Source organism: Gobius niger, assembly GCF_951799975.1.
Source record: "Gobius niger genome assembly, chromosome: 7".
NCBI lineage: Eukaryota > Metazoa > Chordata > Actinopteri > Gobiiformes > Gobiidae > Gobius > Gobius niger.
The window spans coordinates 16,382,817-16,400,580 of NC_136858.1; the positions used below are offsets into that span (position 1 = coordinate 16,382,817).

At 46.4% G+C, this 17,764-nt stretch overlaps 1 protein-coding gene across 4 annotated transcripts in view; it reads left to right on the top strand.

The window, feature by feature from the left end:
- The window catches only part of LOC306965784 (transcription factor COE3), a 69,078-nt gene that overhangs the window by 39,989 nt on the left and 11,325 nt on the right, over positions 1 to 17,764 (top strand). For 2 of the 4 annotated variants that reach the window (XM_079560338.1, XM_079560340.1), the window contains exons 7-10: positions 1,889 to 1,970; positions 4,540 to 4,657; positions 9,109 to 9,242; positions 10,140 to 10,266. In XM_079560338.1, the coding sequence (XP_079416464.1) occupies positions 1,889 to 1,970; positions 4,540 to 4,657; positions 9,109 to 9,242; positions 10,140 to 10,266 (461 nt within the window). The remainder of the gene's footprint in view (positions 1 to 1,888; positions 1,971 to 4,539; positions 4,658 to 9,108; positions 9,243 to 10,139; positions 10,267 to 17,764) is intronic. The other 2 variants (XM_079560339.1, XM_079560341.1) reach the window with 1 other exon arrangement.

Genomic DNA, 17,764 nt, shown 5'->3' on the forward strand with positions numbered 1-17,764 from the left:
AGACAAATAAAAGTCGTATTTCAGGTCTGCTTTCCGCAGATGTCTGCTGCTCTACATTATGACTCTTTGGGGAAATAAAAACAGGGTCAGGGAATTAGAGTACATAATGGTCATTTTGATGATCAGCCAACAGATGCAACCCGAAAACACAGTCAACACAATCGAGTGAAATGCACTAATGACAAGTCAGGTTTTTTATGGGCGCACCACACACCGACAGGCAATCAGCATTCTGGCATGGGTTAAAGCGTCTTTTATTGATGTCCAAGCCAAAGCTCCTTGGATGTGGAGTGAAAATATTTTCTCACCTCTCCTCTCCCCTCCTGGGCCCTCCGAAGAGCACAAGGTATAGGAGTCTATCGAAGAACGCTTCTAAATGACCAGTGCATGTGTTAATGTGGCCAGGGTTAGAAGGGTCATTTCAGACTCTGATTTATGGGCTGGCCAGGATCCCACTGGGCGAACCAGGAGACCTAAGTGTTGCGAAAGCGTCCACTCAGGCCACACAAGCCACTGTATTTAGCCCCAATGAAATGGCCCTGCAATCTATGGTGCAATCTATGGTAATCCAATGAGCCGCTGCGATCGTGTGAGCTAACTTAGTATTACAATGGAGACCGCAGTGTTGCCCATAGTAATGCCAGCGTGGAGTGATGAAAAATAAATATCACTGCATGATATTTATAACAAACAGGGGAAGGCAAAGCCGCAATCAGTCCCGAGTCTGTGGGGAGAATTTGCAAGAACAACAAGTCAATTTCATTGTTTATTCAGTATGGCCGTGGTTGTGGATGTCAGACAAATAGCCAGCGTGAGGGGCGATTCTTCTTATTGGTCGTATTTTGATTTTCCACATCTTAAAAACGCGCCTCCACGCTGGGTTTGTCAATACACTTTGGGGGTGACGCGGAGTAGGATCGGGACGCACAAACGAAGAAGGCCCAGATCTCACTCAGACGTGACATTTGCTCAGAGACGATTAGCCAGGTTGTAATTTGTGGCATAATTGCCTCACCCACCCACAAGTGCATGGGTGTGTGTACGCCTTATATGTGTGCGGCATACGCAGGTCCCAGGAGTGTCCGCCTAATTGCCTGACAGGACTATAAGTTTTGTGGCGCGCTCTCACCTTGTTAGGTCCTTTATCCCTGATGCTCTTCAAACAAGACCTGGTCACAGGTGGGCCTCATTTGCCTCCCTATTGAACAGGAGAACTTTAATTGCACAGGGGGTGTCCTGGGATTAAAGAGGTGGGAGGAATATCAAGTGACTTCCTGGATGCTAGTGGCAGATGGGTGTCGGGGAAGACCTGTGAACTCAGGTGAGGAGACGCGGCACAAAGATGAGACTTGGGAGACTCCCTCACTGGAAAACACCTTTCAGATTTCAGAATTACAGATTTCATTAAGTAGGATTGGAAAATACATCAATTAAAATGGGTAGTCTATACGAGCTTGATTGTATTTGTTGTGCACTTTTGATAAACTATGCATTGTCAACTTTATGCGGACAACTAGCCTACCTTCTTATTCTCCAGTGCATGCATTTTCAGAGTACACGAATTGCTTGGTCTTGTATTCGCCTTTTTGGCCACCTATACAAATCTATCGGCTTTTTCCATGAATCCTCAATTGGAAACAGTTGCATGGATTGTTTTGTTGGGCTCTCTTTATTGCAATGTCTCAAAAACAAAAACTTTTTAGGAAGTGTCTTTTTCCCCCCATATTTAGCTCAGTATTTCAACTCCTGCTCTGTATGTGTGCACGGCTGAGTGAGAGACTGAATCAAATCAAGATGTTTTAAAGCCATGTTTCACACTTAGCCACCCGATTAATCACGCCGCGTGCTCTCTCTCTCTCTCTCTCTCTTTCTTTCTTTTTTTTTGCAGATTCTTCCTAAAGTTCTTCCTCAAGTGTAATCAGAACTGTCTGAAGAATGCGGGGAATCCTCGGGACATGCGGAGATTCCAGGTGACTCCACACATAATACAACCCACTTCACACTTAACGTGCGCTACATTTCACTTTGTCACTTTGTCTGTTTTTGGTCCATCACACCCGACTCCACATATGAATACAATTCTATTACTGGCACGGATACGAGAGCGAGCGAGAGAGAGTGTGTGTGAAAGAGGGACAGGGAGAGCGAAGGGGGATTTGGTGTCCCGTGCGCGCTCCGGACAGAATATTTATAAGGGAATACCAGCTGACACAAATAAGGATATAGGATTTAAGAGCGCCATCAATTGTGTCGCTGACAGTTTTCCGAGCCGCGGCGCAGAGGGGAGGACGGATCCCACCACATGTAACAACAGTGTTAACTCAGGGATCTGTCGGGGGCCAGCGGAAGCCCCCATCGCTCCCATCACACGTATGCGGCGGCACGAAAGGAGCGCACACGCACAGATGCGAGCACATACTTATATTTACTTTCTCCGTATGTCCTCTCCCGTTTCGCTCATCCGCACATGCATGCACTTAAACCGACACATGCGCCAGGCCCCCGCTCCCACCGCCGAAAGACATCTGAAAACCATCACCGTTGTGGTCGGACAAAACGAAAGATTTACACTCGGGGAACATGACTGGGGAAGGGCCACAAAGCCGTTTTTATTTTTTCGCGGTCACGGTTCCAACTCTTCTCCTTTACTCCTTAACATAAGCATCGATGCTATTTCAGACGTGCATGTATCATATAGGAATGGAGTTTACATATTTTATCAAATTATTACTTATTGCTTTGTTGGGGTTGCAATATATCAGGATTCGGGTCACATTTTATTCGCATCCACATGCATTAAGAACTCAGGGGAAGTCCAAACTTTAGAGCTAGCAGGTTTTACACAAAGTAAGAACCCCGTGGAGACAGAATATGTTGTTGCTTGTGGAATAAACGACTAATAAACCCTTCTAATGTGACTGTATTGATTAGGGTTATTGATTCAAGTTTCCCTCGAATGCGAGAGGAACTTCCATACGTCCTTCTCTGCTGATCTCATCCCTCAAACGTTTGAAAGGCTCAGCCCCGCCCCGTTCACACTCTCGCTCCACACCTTTACCGATCCATTTATCGGCGCATCCATCCAAACCCGACCCCCGGACGGACAGACAACGCCGCCGAGCGCTCTGGGTCAAGGTGAAGCCGCCAGAGTTTAGCTCCATTTGTCCTATCCTGGGCTAGAACGACAAAACTCTGGTTGAAGGCGTCCGTCACCGTCACCGCTACACGTACATCCCCCCTCCCCCCCCCCTGACAGGCACACAAGGCAGTCATGCTCCGGGTGGAAAGCGCGGGGACATGAAACAGAGCAGACAGGGTGTTCCGTCCCCATGTCACCTCCTTTAAGAAGACCTCCCCTACCTCCTCAAATCTCCCCTCAGGCTGAATCTGGACTGACGCCTGACAGAACCCAAGGGCTTTCCGCCCCCCCTCTCCCACCCTGTTACCTCTTACTTACTCCACTGTGCCAAAAAAGAAAGCGTTTTCTTTCTTTGTGAGGTTTTCGACGTGGCCATTAATCTCAAACACAACACGGTTTTACATGTATTGTTAACTTTTAATGATCGTCCTGTCCTCGCTCCAACAGTTAGGATGACATTTTCCCCCCGGATAGGTTTCCCAGATGCTCCGGTATAGGTGTTCCTCCCCGGCCCAAAAGTTGTGTATTCTGCATGCCTTCCACTCCACTTATTACCCCCAAAAACCAGCTGGAGGCCAGAGAGGGCCCAATCCATCATCCTCGCTTTGGCCCAGCTCTGAACCTGCTCACAAGAATGGAGCTCTTTCACTTCCCCTTCTCTGCGCCCACCGGCCCCAACCCTGGACCCCCACCCCTTCCTAAAACCAACCAAAAAGAGAAAAAAAAAAAAAAAAAAGAGAGAGAAAAAAAAAAAAATCGCCCCCTAAATTCCAGTGCTACACCGAGGTCACTTACCGGCGAAGCAAACCTGAGAGGGGCTCTCTGTTTCCGGCTTCGGAAAGGAACACTTTGGCCATTCACACGGACCGCACTGTTTGGAGATGTGGTGGGCAAAAAACAACAACAAAAATAAGCATTATGAAATATGGAGTGTGGCTTGGAATCCGATCCTAGTAAAATGTTTGCTGAGTGATGGGATGGAGTACGGTTCACTTGCTAATGACTCCAGTAATATTTTAAAAGGGAGGCCTTCCTTCCTCAAATAGATGGACACGCTGATCAATAATTCTGAGCTGTCCTATATGACAGTTGGCGGAGGGAGTAAACGGAAATGGTATTTTAGTGATTGAAAAGTCAATTAGCTGTACACAAATGCAAGACACTAAAACGCCAAAACAAAATGGCCGAGAAGCAGGGCAGCTGTAATGTGATATGTCCAAAGAGAGCAAAATCAAAATCAATAGTGCACAGCCATGCACCTGGTACAGCAGGGTTTGTGAAACATTCATGTATCGACTGGCGCCTCTGTAACATGCAGCGGACTGTGGGCCTGTTAAACTGGCCTTCATTATTGTTCTTGTGTTATTTTTAACTCTCCCTCCTCTTCCTCCTTACTGCAGGTTGTCGTATCGACGACTGTCAATGTGGACGGCCACGTCTTGGCTGTCTCTGACAACATGTTCGTACACAACAATTCCAAGCATGGGCGAAGGGCTCGCAGACTCGACCCTTCAGAAGGTACGCCTCCTTATCTGGAGAATGGTAGGCACATTTTTACATCCTATAATTTGCTATACTCCTTTTTCCTCTAGTTTTCTTTTAGACACCTTTCCATTCCACATCTCACGCACCTAGTCACTTCCTAGTTTTAGATTGGTACCTCCATCTCCATTATTATTAACTTTTAGTTTCTTCTGCCTCCTTCATACCTGTTCTTCAACTGCACTACTCAGTGTATTTATCATTTGATTACACTAATGAAGATAATGCTCAGACTTATCTATAATTTAGAAATGCTCGACCATTTCCAGTTGTCTATTACTAAGCGCACACACATTTGTCCTAAAAGCCGATGTGAAACATGATCAAATTGCTTAAGAATTTGGCTGTGAGGTCAATTTCCTGTCATTGGGTTCTGCAGATTTAAGCTGTGAGAGAGCTGAAACAGGGAACGGGGGAGAAAGAGAGAAAGGGGGAGGGTGTGTGTTTGAGTAGGTGGTGGTGGGGGGGGCGAGGGGGGGGGGGCGCTCTATGAGAAAAACAGAACTTACTGTTTTTCTTCCAACTGATTCCATATGATAGACTGATTGCCTGCTCAGCCAAAAAGAGAAGAGGAGAAGGACCACCAAACCATGGGAAATACAAAAAGTAAAATGCACTAAACATAACCTTGTGACCCTCACGGCCTCCACTCGCAGCTGGGAGCACAGGCAGCTGAAAGATTGTAAGGAAAAAACGCGCAGAACAGACTTGCTCCAATTGTGTAAATTGCTTATCTTCAGATTTCAAGAGCCAATTATAGCTGGGCAAACAGTTTATATCCACCACTGAGTAAAACAAGCTTCTCCACACATTAATGGCCATTAATGGTTCTATCACCAAAAGCAAATGTAATGTTTAATACAACAACGTTTATAAAAAAAAAGAAAAGAAAAAAAAAAGACTAGACAATTAATATATCTCTGTGCACCCTAGTCCTAGTGGGGGGAAAGAGCTAATCTATTTGTTTTTGTCTTTATTAATGACTCTTCTACTGGAGAACAAAATCAAATAATTAAAGTCCTGCCCGGAGCACCAAAGTCATTATGTTCGCTGACGTTCTGTTTGTGTGTTTCACGTTTATGACACGATAGGTGTGGATCGCCTAGCAACCGGTTTCTTAATGAGGAGAGCAATTAAAGAGGTTGAGCCCTCGCCTCCGTGTTCCCCCGCTCCCCCGGGACCGCCCGTGTTGTGTGCGCCGCCGCGTGCGCCTGTGTTCTTTACAGGTTACACCACCCCATCCTTTTCTTCCCCTGCACTCTTCAAAGCGCCGGAGTGATGCCCCGTAAAGCGAGGAAGAGGCGCTATTGTCAAGCGCCCAGTTGAACACGTCTTTGTCTTAAATACACCTTCCCCTTTTTTTTGTGTGTGTGTGCCTGAGCGAGAGCAGGCTACGCAAACTAATTTAACATGCATCAACAACGCTTTGTCGGGAGTCACCTTTAACAAACAGAGATGTGACACGGGAAGGGGAGAAGGAGTCGTAAAATGTAATTCTAAGCGCGTCCTCCATCGCGGCCTGACAAGTCGCCGGCAGACAGACAGCATGCTTTAAATTAGCAACACATTCTTTGCCGGGAGTTCACTGGGCGAGGAGCATCCGATATGCGAGTGGCTCACTTGACTGACTGACTGGCTGGCTGGGAGGTATCTCTCCTCACACTACAGCTGCCTCATACTGATCAAGAGGTGCTGCCCCCTGTTGGTCTGCACTAGGCATAACCCCCCCCCCACCCTGGATGACAGGCTGAACCCCGGTGTGTGACATTTTTTTTGTTCACTTGTGTGCACTGTCACACAACAAGCATATTATGCATTCAGACATGGGCGCGCTTTGTGGCGCTGTGTCACTCAAACATGTATAGATCTGGGCTCAAAGGTGAATAAACACGCTCACAAATAGTCCAGTCTTTCACAGTGAGCGTCACGCGCACACCCGGCACCCGGCGTGTCACCCGCACGTGCACGCGCCTCCGCTCAGTTCACCATTATAGAGCCCCAGACAATATAGGAGACTCAGCACAGAGCCTGCAGCGCCTGCCTCATTTGCATGCCAAGTGGCTGTAATGCTGTTAGGGTTTATGCAATAAAGACAAGTGAATCCAGACTGCTGGGCCTAAGAGGAAGAAAGAGAGGGAGGACGAGGTGAGGAGGGAAGGAGAAAGGGAAGGAGAGAAAGGCAGGAAGAGTGAGAGAGTCAAAGGGAACAGATGGCCCAGGGAGAGGTAAAAGGTATAATCCCATCAGCTGCACTATCAACCGACCATCTGGACATCCCACAGCACAATTACAACACATTTCAGCAGGCAGAACAAAGGACGGCTTCGCGGGGCCACAGCAGACCTGTTTGAGTGTCACAATAGCGGAGCGGGGCCTCCTCTGCTCAGATCCTGGATCAGTCCTGACGTCCTCCTCGGCCGGCCCTAACTAGAGAGGAATAGAGTAGGACACATCACAGATCGGGCTGTCTGCGGTCATTTCACAGCGTAGCCACTTTGGAAAATGGAAGCAGACAAAAAAGGATAGATTTACATCTTCATGCATGTGCGAAGACAGAAACAAGTTAAGCCCTGTCAAATGAAACTCGAGCGAACTTCCCCTCTACAAAAAAAAAAGTTTGCGAGGACTTAGCGGAGCAACACTTTGCATCCTCATCCGTCCTCTCCTCCTGATGCCTATCATGTGCTGAGGGGCATTGTGCGTGTCTGTCATCAGATCGCCTGCGCGGACTGTGTAATCCACTTTGCCACGGTCCCCATTCAGCACATGCTCCCCTCTCTGTCTGCGCATTGAGACATATGCAAATGTTCAGGCAGAAGGGTGCAGGCTTAGGGCCCGAGCCGCTGCCTCTCCATGGGTGCCTGTGTGTGGGAGGTGCTGTTTTGTATGCCTGTCGCAGGGCCCAGGCTACAGCTGCCCCACAACCGCCACCGCACGGCCCTCCTCCTGCCGGGGCCGCCCCCCCACCCCTTCCTCCCTCCCTCCCTCTCTCATCCCCAAAGTCAATTTGTTTACAGTAATTTTGAAGGGTGAATTATTTGCTGTAATCGTCCGCACTGATGAAGGTCAGGCCCTTAGAGGGGGCCCAGCATGCCCACAGAGGCTCGGTCCTCTTTCAGACGCTCCGCTTCGCAATTAAGGAAAGCAAATGTCACTCCTCCAGGCCTCACAAATGAAAATCTGTACGAGGTGATTAGCATGAAGTCAACAGCGCCCGGTTAAAGTCAGATTCCCTGTAGTACCCGTGTGTGTGCGTTCACTTTATGGGCAGGGAGCGCGAGCAAACATGACCCGAGCGGACCCAACAGCAAGGCAAACAAAGGGAGATGTCTTGTCGAGAGGTGATCCATACAACAATGGCCGACTGCGATTTACTTACTGGATGAAAGGGATAATGGAGGTTCTGAACTGAGCGCCCCCCCCACCCCACCTCTTCCAAAAAAAAAATAGGAACTTTGCCGAAGTAGTCGCTCGCATTCTGAGCAGCAGCGGCGGAAAAACATGCGGCGCTCATCGCATATTCACAGATATTGATGGGAATAGATTAAATTTGATATTGCTACTTTATGGCGAGCTGTCATGCTATTTCTGGTGTAAACACAGCGCGGTGGCAAACACCATATTAAGGTAATGCATCAAGTGACAGTGAACGTGAGGCGGCAGATCACTCAAATTAGATTATAATAACAAGCCGCACTGTTGATGAATGACAGGGCGAGCCAGCAGAAGTCACGCCAGATGAAAAGCATTGTAATAAACAATATGAAATGGATTGAATCGATCACAAAACAGAAAGAAAGGGGAAAAAAAAAAAAGAAGAAAAATCTCGGCGTGAATAATTCATGAGCGCATTCTACGTTATGAAAACTGATACTTATATGCAGAACAAAGGTAATGGAATCACATGGAGCAGCCGGAGCTTGTCATCTCCACTTTACCAGCTCACGTTCTTGACTCATTTGAGATGTGTTCAACTTTGAATTTTTTTTTTTTTTTGACTCTACAATCTCTTACTGCCGGGGTGCATGCTTAATCAATTCTGATAGCTACATTTGCCCTGACACATAATTTGCTCTATCAAATCATTTTCCGTTGCGAGCCCAGCGTTTAGCCTTTGTGAAGCGGACCATTTGAAGGGTCTGCTTAACTACACCACTCCACTGCGCTGATAAATGGTTTTGATTCTCACGCCTTAAAGGACAAATCCATCATTTTCTTCTTTTTTTTTTTAACACACCTAGGGGCAATTTTCATGATACGTCTTTGTGAGGGGGAGAGACATTGAGGGGCTTGAGAATATATATATATATATATATATATATATGGGGCGGTGATGGGCAGTGATTTGTCTGTGTAGAGTAGACACACATAGGCCCCGCTGTTTGAATGTAGGTGCTGAATTTGCTCTTCTCTTTGTCTCGCATAAGCAGCCACCCCGTGCATCAAGGCTATCAGCCCAAGCGAGGGATGGACCACCGGGGGAGCCACCGTCATCATAATAGGGGACAACTTCTTTGACGGACTACAAGTCGTCTTCGGCACCATGCTCGTATGGAGTGAGGTACGGAAATTTCTGTCAAAGCGTGCAAAGTTTAAAAAAAAAAAAAAAAAAAAAAAAAAAGTTCAAAAAGTCTGCTCTGAAGTCAAATGATTGTAACTTTGAAAAAATAAGTTATGGCAGGAAGTGCTCAAAATACCTTTGATAGTGACAAACTTATACTGAAACTACTACAAACTATATTACTGACTAATAACCCTTGCTACAATTACTACTGCTACATAAAAATACAAATGACAGTTACTCATACTACTGCCTCATAACATTATACTGAGGCAAACACCAATAACTTCGGTCATACGACTACTAGCACTACTACTGCTGCTACTGCAACAACTACTTCAGACTGATCCCGTATTGTTTGTAAAGAGTAGTATTTCTGACAAACTACCACAACATTTTACACAACTTCTGCCATACAATGGCAGAAGTTGTGTAAAATTCACTCCACCGATTCATACTCCACCGAGTATGGAGAGAATGTACAATTGTCTCATGTAAAGCGCTTTGTGACTATATGTCTGTGAAAGGCGCTATATAAATAAAGATCTTCTTCTTCAATCTCAAACACGGCTAATGCTGCACTACTACAACTACTACTACTACAGTAAAAAGACATTTGTAATTTAGACTGTTTACACTGCTTCTTTGACTACTGCCTTTACTACCACTTCAATACTTACTACTACTACTACTACTAGCATTACTCGAGACAATTAATGTCTTTTTTTCCTTCCTCTACAGTGTACTCATGAACGCTTAACAAAATATACTAATTATCATACTCCATAAGTATCTAGTTTCTCTCCAGCGCTGTCAGAACAAGCTAGGAGCAATTACACACTAGACTTAGCCTCTTGTTCCTCAAGAAAGAGCTCATTATTTCTCCTCCTTTTCCAGCTGATAACTCCCCACGCCATCCGGGTGCAGACTCCGCCCCGACACATCCCCGGCGTGGTAGAAGTCACGCTGTCCTACAAGTCCAAGCAGTTCTGCAAAGGCGCCCCTGGGAGATTTGTCTATACTGGTAAGTCCTAGCCTCTCGGTGTCTCTTTTTCCACAGGCCGCTGCTTCTGCTGCTACTGCTGGTGCCTTCGGTTTCAAAAAAATGTTAAACAAAAAAACTAAACAACACTGAGAGAATGTATGCTGCGGTCCCAAGCTCATTCGCAACGCATTTCTAACATCCCAATTCTTCTCATAAGCACGTTTCACAACTTCCAGAGAGCAATACTGTCACGGTACTGTTTGCCAAACACATGGGAAGAAATGACTCCCCCCCCCCCTCCCTCCCTGCCTCCCCCAAACACACCCCTCTTCTACCCCACTCCATGCCCCCTGTCTGGATGTGCAACTCTCAGGGCGCCAATAATGAACTGACCAGAGAACCCACGCGCCGAATGTTAAACGTGCGAGTTCTGCTGCTAGGTGCTTCTTTTTTTTTTCTTTTTTTTTTAGCTCCTACAAGTGCAGTCCAATCCCCCCCTGACCTGCCATCATACAAGGTCGCTGCCAAGCCCTGTTAAACTCAAGCTGTCAGGATAAGTCATTGTGCCAATTCTCTTTATCTACCCCGTCGCGAGACAGATAGCACGTTCGGCTAATTTCCCCCATTTTGTCAAACCTGTGTAGATGGTTTCCCTTCGCATTAATCAGATGAGAGGAGATTGAGCGAGAAAAAAGAGGAGGTGCGCTTGTGTTTCAATAAGCCTCGGAAATCTGATGTGCGGAGAATATTTTGAAGGTTTCACACTCTCTACTGTAGATTCTTGACATGGTTTTGGTGCGCGTGAGTGTTTTGGTGGCATCCAGTGGTTATTTTGCACAATTGCAAGTTCCTTCTCTCTTCCTTTGGTCTTTTTCACCTTTTTTGTTTTCAGATTGACGTTGAAATATGATCGTGTAATAGCATCGCGTCGCCGTTTTAAGTGGCATAATGAATGGTACTTAATCTCCAGTTGTGCTCAGTTTGTCCAACTCCGATCTGTAACTTTGTTTTGAATGTGTTTCTGTGCAACAGGCCTTTTAAACATAATCCACTTTCACTCAGAGTACGAGCTTATGTCTCAAGTGGGAAAATATTGGCTATTATGTCCTCTCCTTAACAACAGAAATCAGCGTCTTGAGTTTGCCTCACGAGTTCTGACGCTTTACTGAATGCTTTCCCATTCTTCATCCCTAAAAAAAAAAAAAAAAAGTTTCAAATTGACAGGGCATGGTTTGGTTAGCTGATGCTTGTGTGAAAGTATGTGTGACTACACGTATAAGGATCGCGGCTCGCCCTCGACGGAAGTGCTGGACTTATCTGTCATCATTGGCGAGGAGACGAGGGCCGTGGAGGTCACAACACGTCTGACCTGGAAGGCTCTGTCTCTTCTACCTCTGATGGGCAGAATGAGCCTCCCCCCCATACCCACCCACACACACTCACGCACACACACACACACTCACAAGCACCCAGCTCAGCCCTGGCCTTGAGCACGGCAGAATTGCAAAGTGGGTGCCTCTCTCGACCCCCCCCCCCCCCCCTTTAAAAAAAAAAAACGCCTAACCAGACCCCTCCGTCCTGGGGCAGCTGTTTCTCATCAGCAACTACCCCCCCACCTCCCTCCTCTTGTTCGCTAACTCCCCCAAAACCTCCAGCGCACCCCCCAGTCATCCGTCCCCTTCGTTCTCCTCCATGCGTGCAGTCTGGCCCTGCTCTCCTGCGTTTAACCTCCCTAGCAGGAGTGGAGCAGAGGCCAACGAGGCAGCGGGATAATGAAACAGGAGCGGGAGTGTGGCGCTAAGTGTGTCTGTTTGTGCAGAGAGGCAGCCCTGAGAAGGTGTATAAGTTAAGACATTAATGGCTTCTATAGCACCCTGGTGGAAGTGCCAGGTCCCAGAAGAACAGACCCCATTAGTCACAGAGGCTAAGCGGATTGGGACGATTACCATCAGGTTTTACTAGGGAAACGTGTCCCCTTCTCTATCTTTGTTGATTTTTCCCCCTATTCTTCCTCTCTGTCTTCCCCTGGTTCCTACTCACTTCCAGTTAGTATAAAGATACAATTACCCCTAGAGGCAACGCTGGTACAATTGATTAGTGCGCTGAATTAAAAGAGAAAGTCACCAATAGACAGGTCCAACTCGTCTGCTCTGCTATTCCCAGTGTGGCTCACCCTGATTGTATGAGGGTTGATGCTTGAGAGAATGAAACTGTTAAAGAGAGCATAACGGCAGAATTAGGTATCACTGCTTGTATATACTGTAATTGCTACAAGGAAGGATGTTAGCTACCTCTGTCAAGCATTACATTGTGAACGAGCTGAGAGCAAGAGGCTGGATCATGTATTTAAGAGTGAAACAGCTCATTTCAAAGCGCCGCTTCCCTTCTGTGTTAGAGCACTTGAATAAATGGGAATGCATGAGCAAATAGATTTGAAATGACCTGGAGTTACAATAGCAAATCAGCAGAGCTGAAAAGGGCAATGTAGTGACACGGCGCGGTATAAAGGACACAATGTCCTGGTGTCATATTTGAAAGCAACATGTGCATATCAAAGGTCTGCTTATCAAAGCATATGCTTCAAGCGTGACCCGGAGCCCTGCTTGAGAGAGTCCTTTTTTAGACTGCTTTTTTCATGTTGACTCTTCTTGCACCACCAACCTAATTGTGGAGATTTAACTCGCTCAATTTAAGAAATTATCACAAATTACTGTGAGTCAACATCGGAGAGACCTGCAGTGGGTTTGGAACAGTCCTCTGTCGAGTTAGTACTCTGGAGCGGCTCCAACACTCACAAAGCTTTCGCAAAGAGAGAGCCGTGTAGTGGATGTCAAATAATCCTGTGGCCATTGACTATTCAAAGTATAAAACACTAATGACACAAACAGACAGACGGCGTAAAAGTTTAGTGTGCTGCGGTTTAGTGACTGCTCCGCTGAGCTTATATATGTGCACTCTAATTGGCACATTTTTTACAGAATGACATATGGCTATTTTAGCTTTTTCACCGTCTATACCTTTTCCTTTTCTGACCAAATGTTGTCCCTTGGAGCCTGCTGCATGTCCTCTGTCTAATCCATGTATTGGTTATCCATTGGTCAGGACAGGACTGGTAGAGCTAACTGTCAGCAAGGTTGTAGAAAATCAAAAGGAGAAAGTCCAAGCTGTGCCAAGTCAATACTTTATTATACTTTACACTTTATTAAACATAGCGCGAAGTGTTCTCTGAACCATTTTCAGCCTCATTTACAGTGTTGTAACCTATTTTTATTACATAGTTTTAGTGCTGTGTGAACGAGTAAATCATAAATAAAAACTTTGACCAAACAATTTATCCAATTTAAGTTCCTAATTGCATCAGAGCTTTTGGTTTTCTATCTTTGCCAAGTTTCCACAAGCGCTCCCCTCTGGGGGCAGCGGTGCAGGCCCTTGGTAATATGGTTCTGCAAGCAGTCCTAACACACTCAGCCACTATTTATCCTAATCAGTGACATCCATATAACCAGGATTGCTTAAAATGAACCCCTTCCGCGCCCCAGAAAAGGCACATTTAGCGGGACCCCATTTGTCATGGGTAAATTGAGGGTCAGTAAACTTCGCCTGTATCCTCCAGTGGGGATCCAGGACATGCATCATAACGTTAGAGAGAATGATTGGCGAAGGCGAGCTGTCACACATTTGTCAGGGGGAAGGGAACATTATTTGCTAATTTCCCAAGCTGGGCACTGACAGGGTGCTTCGTCTTCAGACCTTTGGTGACCAGCAGGGCTTCCCAGCTATTAGTACAAGTCAAGTGTTTTTTTCTTCTTTTTCTCCCCTCACTGTAAAGCAGTGGTAATAAGAGGTGCTCACTCGACCCTACACAGCACACTGGGTGAAGGATTTTGGACCAAACTGATGCCCCATAGTGAGAGTTGCTCTTGCCAGGCCTTTAGCTGAGGCCAGACAGCCTTGAGGGCTGATGGATCACAAACTTTCCTTGTCAAGGTGACGCTATCGACTCCACTGCACCAAAATCTGACAAAATGGGTATGAGGCAGTCATTCATCAACATAAGGACAAAGGGGTCATGTGTGCTTCACTCAATACTGCTGGAGATCAAGAAATGTCAGGCCTAAGGGATGGGAAAAGAACATGTGGCCAGAGTAAACCTTCTGTTTACTTAAAGTGGCAACACATAATTTTAGAGCAGTACACCACAGATAGACAGAGTGATATCCAATTGTCAAATCCAAATTTAAACACACTTCCTGCTTCGCTCTTGGAAATAGGAAGACAACATTATGTACTTTAGATTTAGAGTCTCCCCCAGCTAAAATGAAGCAAACAAACAGAGACGTCTTTATCGGGGCAGATCAGATAGGGCCTTATGCTGTGCAGCCTGTGAATGGGCCTATCCTTACGTCTCTTCTCCACCCTGCCGACAACTCCACTTTGAAGTCCCAGACTCACAAGCTGATCAGATGGGGAGCTTCCTTTTCATTTCCTGTACCAAAGGGTTGGGCCACGCGTACCAGTCTTTGGCCACTGATGGGGTGGGGCCTAAAGCAAAGATATGCTATAATGAAAGGCATGGTATGTAAACAGATAGGGGACATGCACACACTACAAACGCGGTGGACAACACGGCAATATAAAGTTATATTTGAAGGATTCAGTGCCCACTCACTCTGGCTATTGGACAGCCTCATGCTCTGGGTGAGTGACAGGTGTGACGCTCACTCACTCAATCATTACTCTCGAAGAAAATGTTATTTTTTGGCCATATAGCCCACTCCAACGTTAAAGTCTAAATGGCACGGTTTATCCCGCCTTTCTTTGCCGTCATCCCCTCATTCGCGCACAAGTCAGACGAACTGCTACGTCGGGAAAGTGAGCGTTTTCCGAGAATGTCAGCGCCACAGTGGAAGTGGATCGTAACCAGTTGGCACAACAGTTTTAGCATGTGTCAGGGAGTGTTATCCGTGGCCGTACCCCCCTCCCGCCAACCCCATACCTGCCTGTCTCATTACAACTCTGGTATTTAGCACTAGCGCGGCAGGACTTGGGAGCCGACACCGGTTGCCAAGTTAGATGGGCGCGGGTTTTTGAAGGCCGCCGGTGCAGGGAAGGTCCTTGTGTCCAATTAGGGGCCTGACGTGACGCGCGCTCCGGCTCCCCCGCTGTCAGCCGCACTTGTCAGGTAGGCTTTGAGGAGCACACGGTGGCATTATTCCACAGCGTGTTATCAGCAAGTGACCTGTGAAATCCAGCGGCCGGGGAAATTGATTGAAATAAGCACTCCGCAGTTGAGGAGCATGTATTTTCCCCATTACGCCGTGCGAAATGCATTACGGGTATCTTTCAAGAGAAAAAAAAAAAAGAAAGTATCCCGGCATATTTCTCTTTCCCTGGAAGGAAGGAGTCTATTGATTTCATTTTAATTGGGTGTTCTTTTGGTCCTGTAGTGTTGTTAGAGTAGTGTTTTGTAATGACTCTTAAAACGGATTGTCCTCACTAAGTCACGGCATCACTCCAGTGCACCGACAAAGACAGACAGAGGAGGAAGAAAGGGAAAAAAAGAAAAAGAAAAAAGGAGGGCTGCTGTTCGTCTTCTTGCCCCATTTTCAGTGCGATCCACGCCCAACGGGCTTTTAAAGAACTCCGCCCCCCCACACACACAGCCCCCCCCTCCCCTGCCGCATTTTGATTGAAATTCATCGGCAAGTTTATTGAGAAATGAATGAGGGAGGCAGCGCGGTATTGACTTTGAGAGGAAAACACAACTCATCTTGAATGAGGGGGAAAACGCGGCCGTAATTTAGCCGCCATCGATCTGTGCCCCGTCCATGTATTGATCTTCATTTTACAATATTAATTTGCGCTCGCAATCAGCTGTGAAGGGAACCCATTTGATTTCTGTTGGTCGGTAATGTGTGAAAGTCCGCCGGCGTCCTCAGAGAAGTGGCACGCGTACTTTAGATGTCATCTAAGGGGATTGAACAGGTGTCTTTGGCCCTTTCTAATAATACCAGCGAAATGAAGGGAGCGTGAAATTATGGATGTGCAATCTGTAACATTGCTCCCTTTTAACCGTGTTAATTACATTTTATCTGTTGCAGGAGCAATATCTGCTGGAGACTGTAACTGTCTAGGCTTTTTTCATCTGTATTGGCTCAAAGTTCATGAAATTTCAATGAACATTGATCTGTCTCCATTGATTTATCTTAACTGCAGATCTTTGAAATTTTAATTTCCTGTTCATCTTGAGACTGCTGGAGATGGAATCACTCAGTGATAACTGGCTGCAGTGGATGGAGATGATATGGTCAGTGTTAAAGCAGATGGGATTTGCTTTGCGTGAGTTTGCTGTGAAAATTCCTATTTGACTTTGGTTTGTTTTAAAGATGGCCCTCTTATCTGCATGCGTGTACTCTCTATCCAGCGGATGTGTCTACTGTGAGGCAGCAGCATGACTGAACATCTCACCCTTTATGATCCTCAACGTTAACTCCTGTAACCCTGAGCTGATAGTCACTGTCTGTCTCCGGTAGACAGGTCACCGCTGCATCTCCTTATAACAGACTGCAGGTGCCTTGGAGGCTTCACTCAAACTCTTTGACAAGTCACAAACGCAATAACACTCCAATGAACTTCTGCCTGCGCTGTTTATCTGTCTCCCCCTTCCAACTCCCACTCCTCCTCTAATTTGTGTTAAGGGGAACGAAAAAAAATAACTGCTCAATGGTGTAGGAGGAGTGGAGATAAGCTCGAAGCAGTTAAGTATAATTAGCGAAAGTAATAGCTGGCAAATGGCAACAAGGCTAGGTTTTTATCTCCTGGAAAGATAGAGTTATCGTAATAAGCTGTAATGGCTGGCAGGAATGCTCGTACTCTGTGCAGGCTTCCATTCAGCCTCATAGACTTAACAAGGAACAATTTCCCTTAAATTTACTGCTCGACTCAAACATTTCCCTATGTTTATTCCCCGATACTGTAAGTCAATACGCGCGTTCGATGCACTTCCATATAGGCCGAGGGCACACAGCCTTGTATTGCCGTGTAAGCACTTCTGGCTGCCAACGCCGCGGCCATGTTACACCGTTCTCGTAGAGCGGTTACTCATGTCCTATTTCCAGAGAACACGGCGAAGGAGCAGCAGATGCCATGTAAGCGCCGCCGCCACTCTACATTTTAAGTGAAGTGGGCTCGATTCGGCCCGGGCAAGAAATAAAAAGTGGCTTTCACGAGAAAACACGTTAGCCACATAAAAGGGGGGCCGAGGCGAGATTAAGATCGAAATAAGATTGGGGAGAAGTGCACATTCCAGGCAAAGAGGAATTCCACTGAAGCCGCGCCACTCGTGCACAATATTCAAAAAATCCAAGGGAACAATATGGCCACAGCTGCGCAGCGAGCCCAAAAGTCATGCATTCCTTTTTTTTTTTTCTTCTTCTTCTTTTCATATTCGGAAACATGATCATACAGTCTCTGGGGTGGAGGGAATTGGTAATATTCATTGAAATTTCCTGCCCTACAGCCAAACCTGCATGTTTAA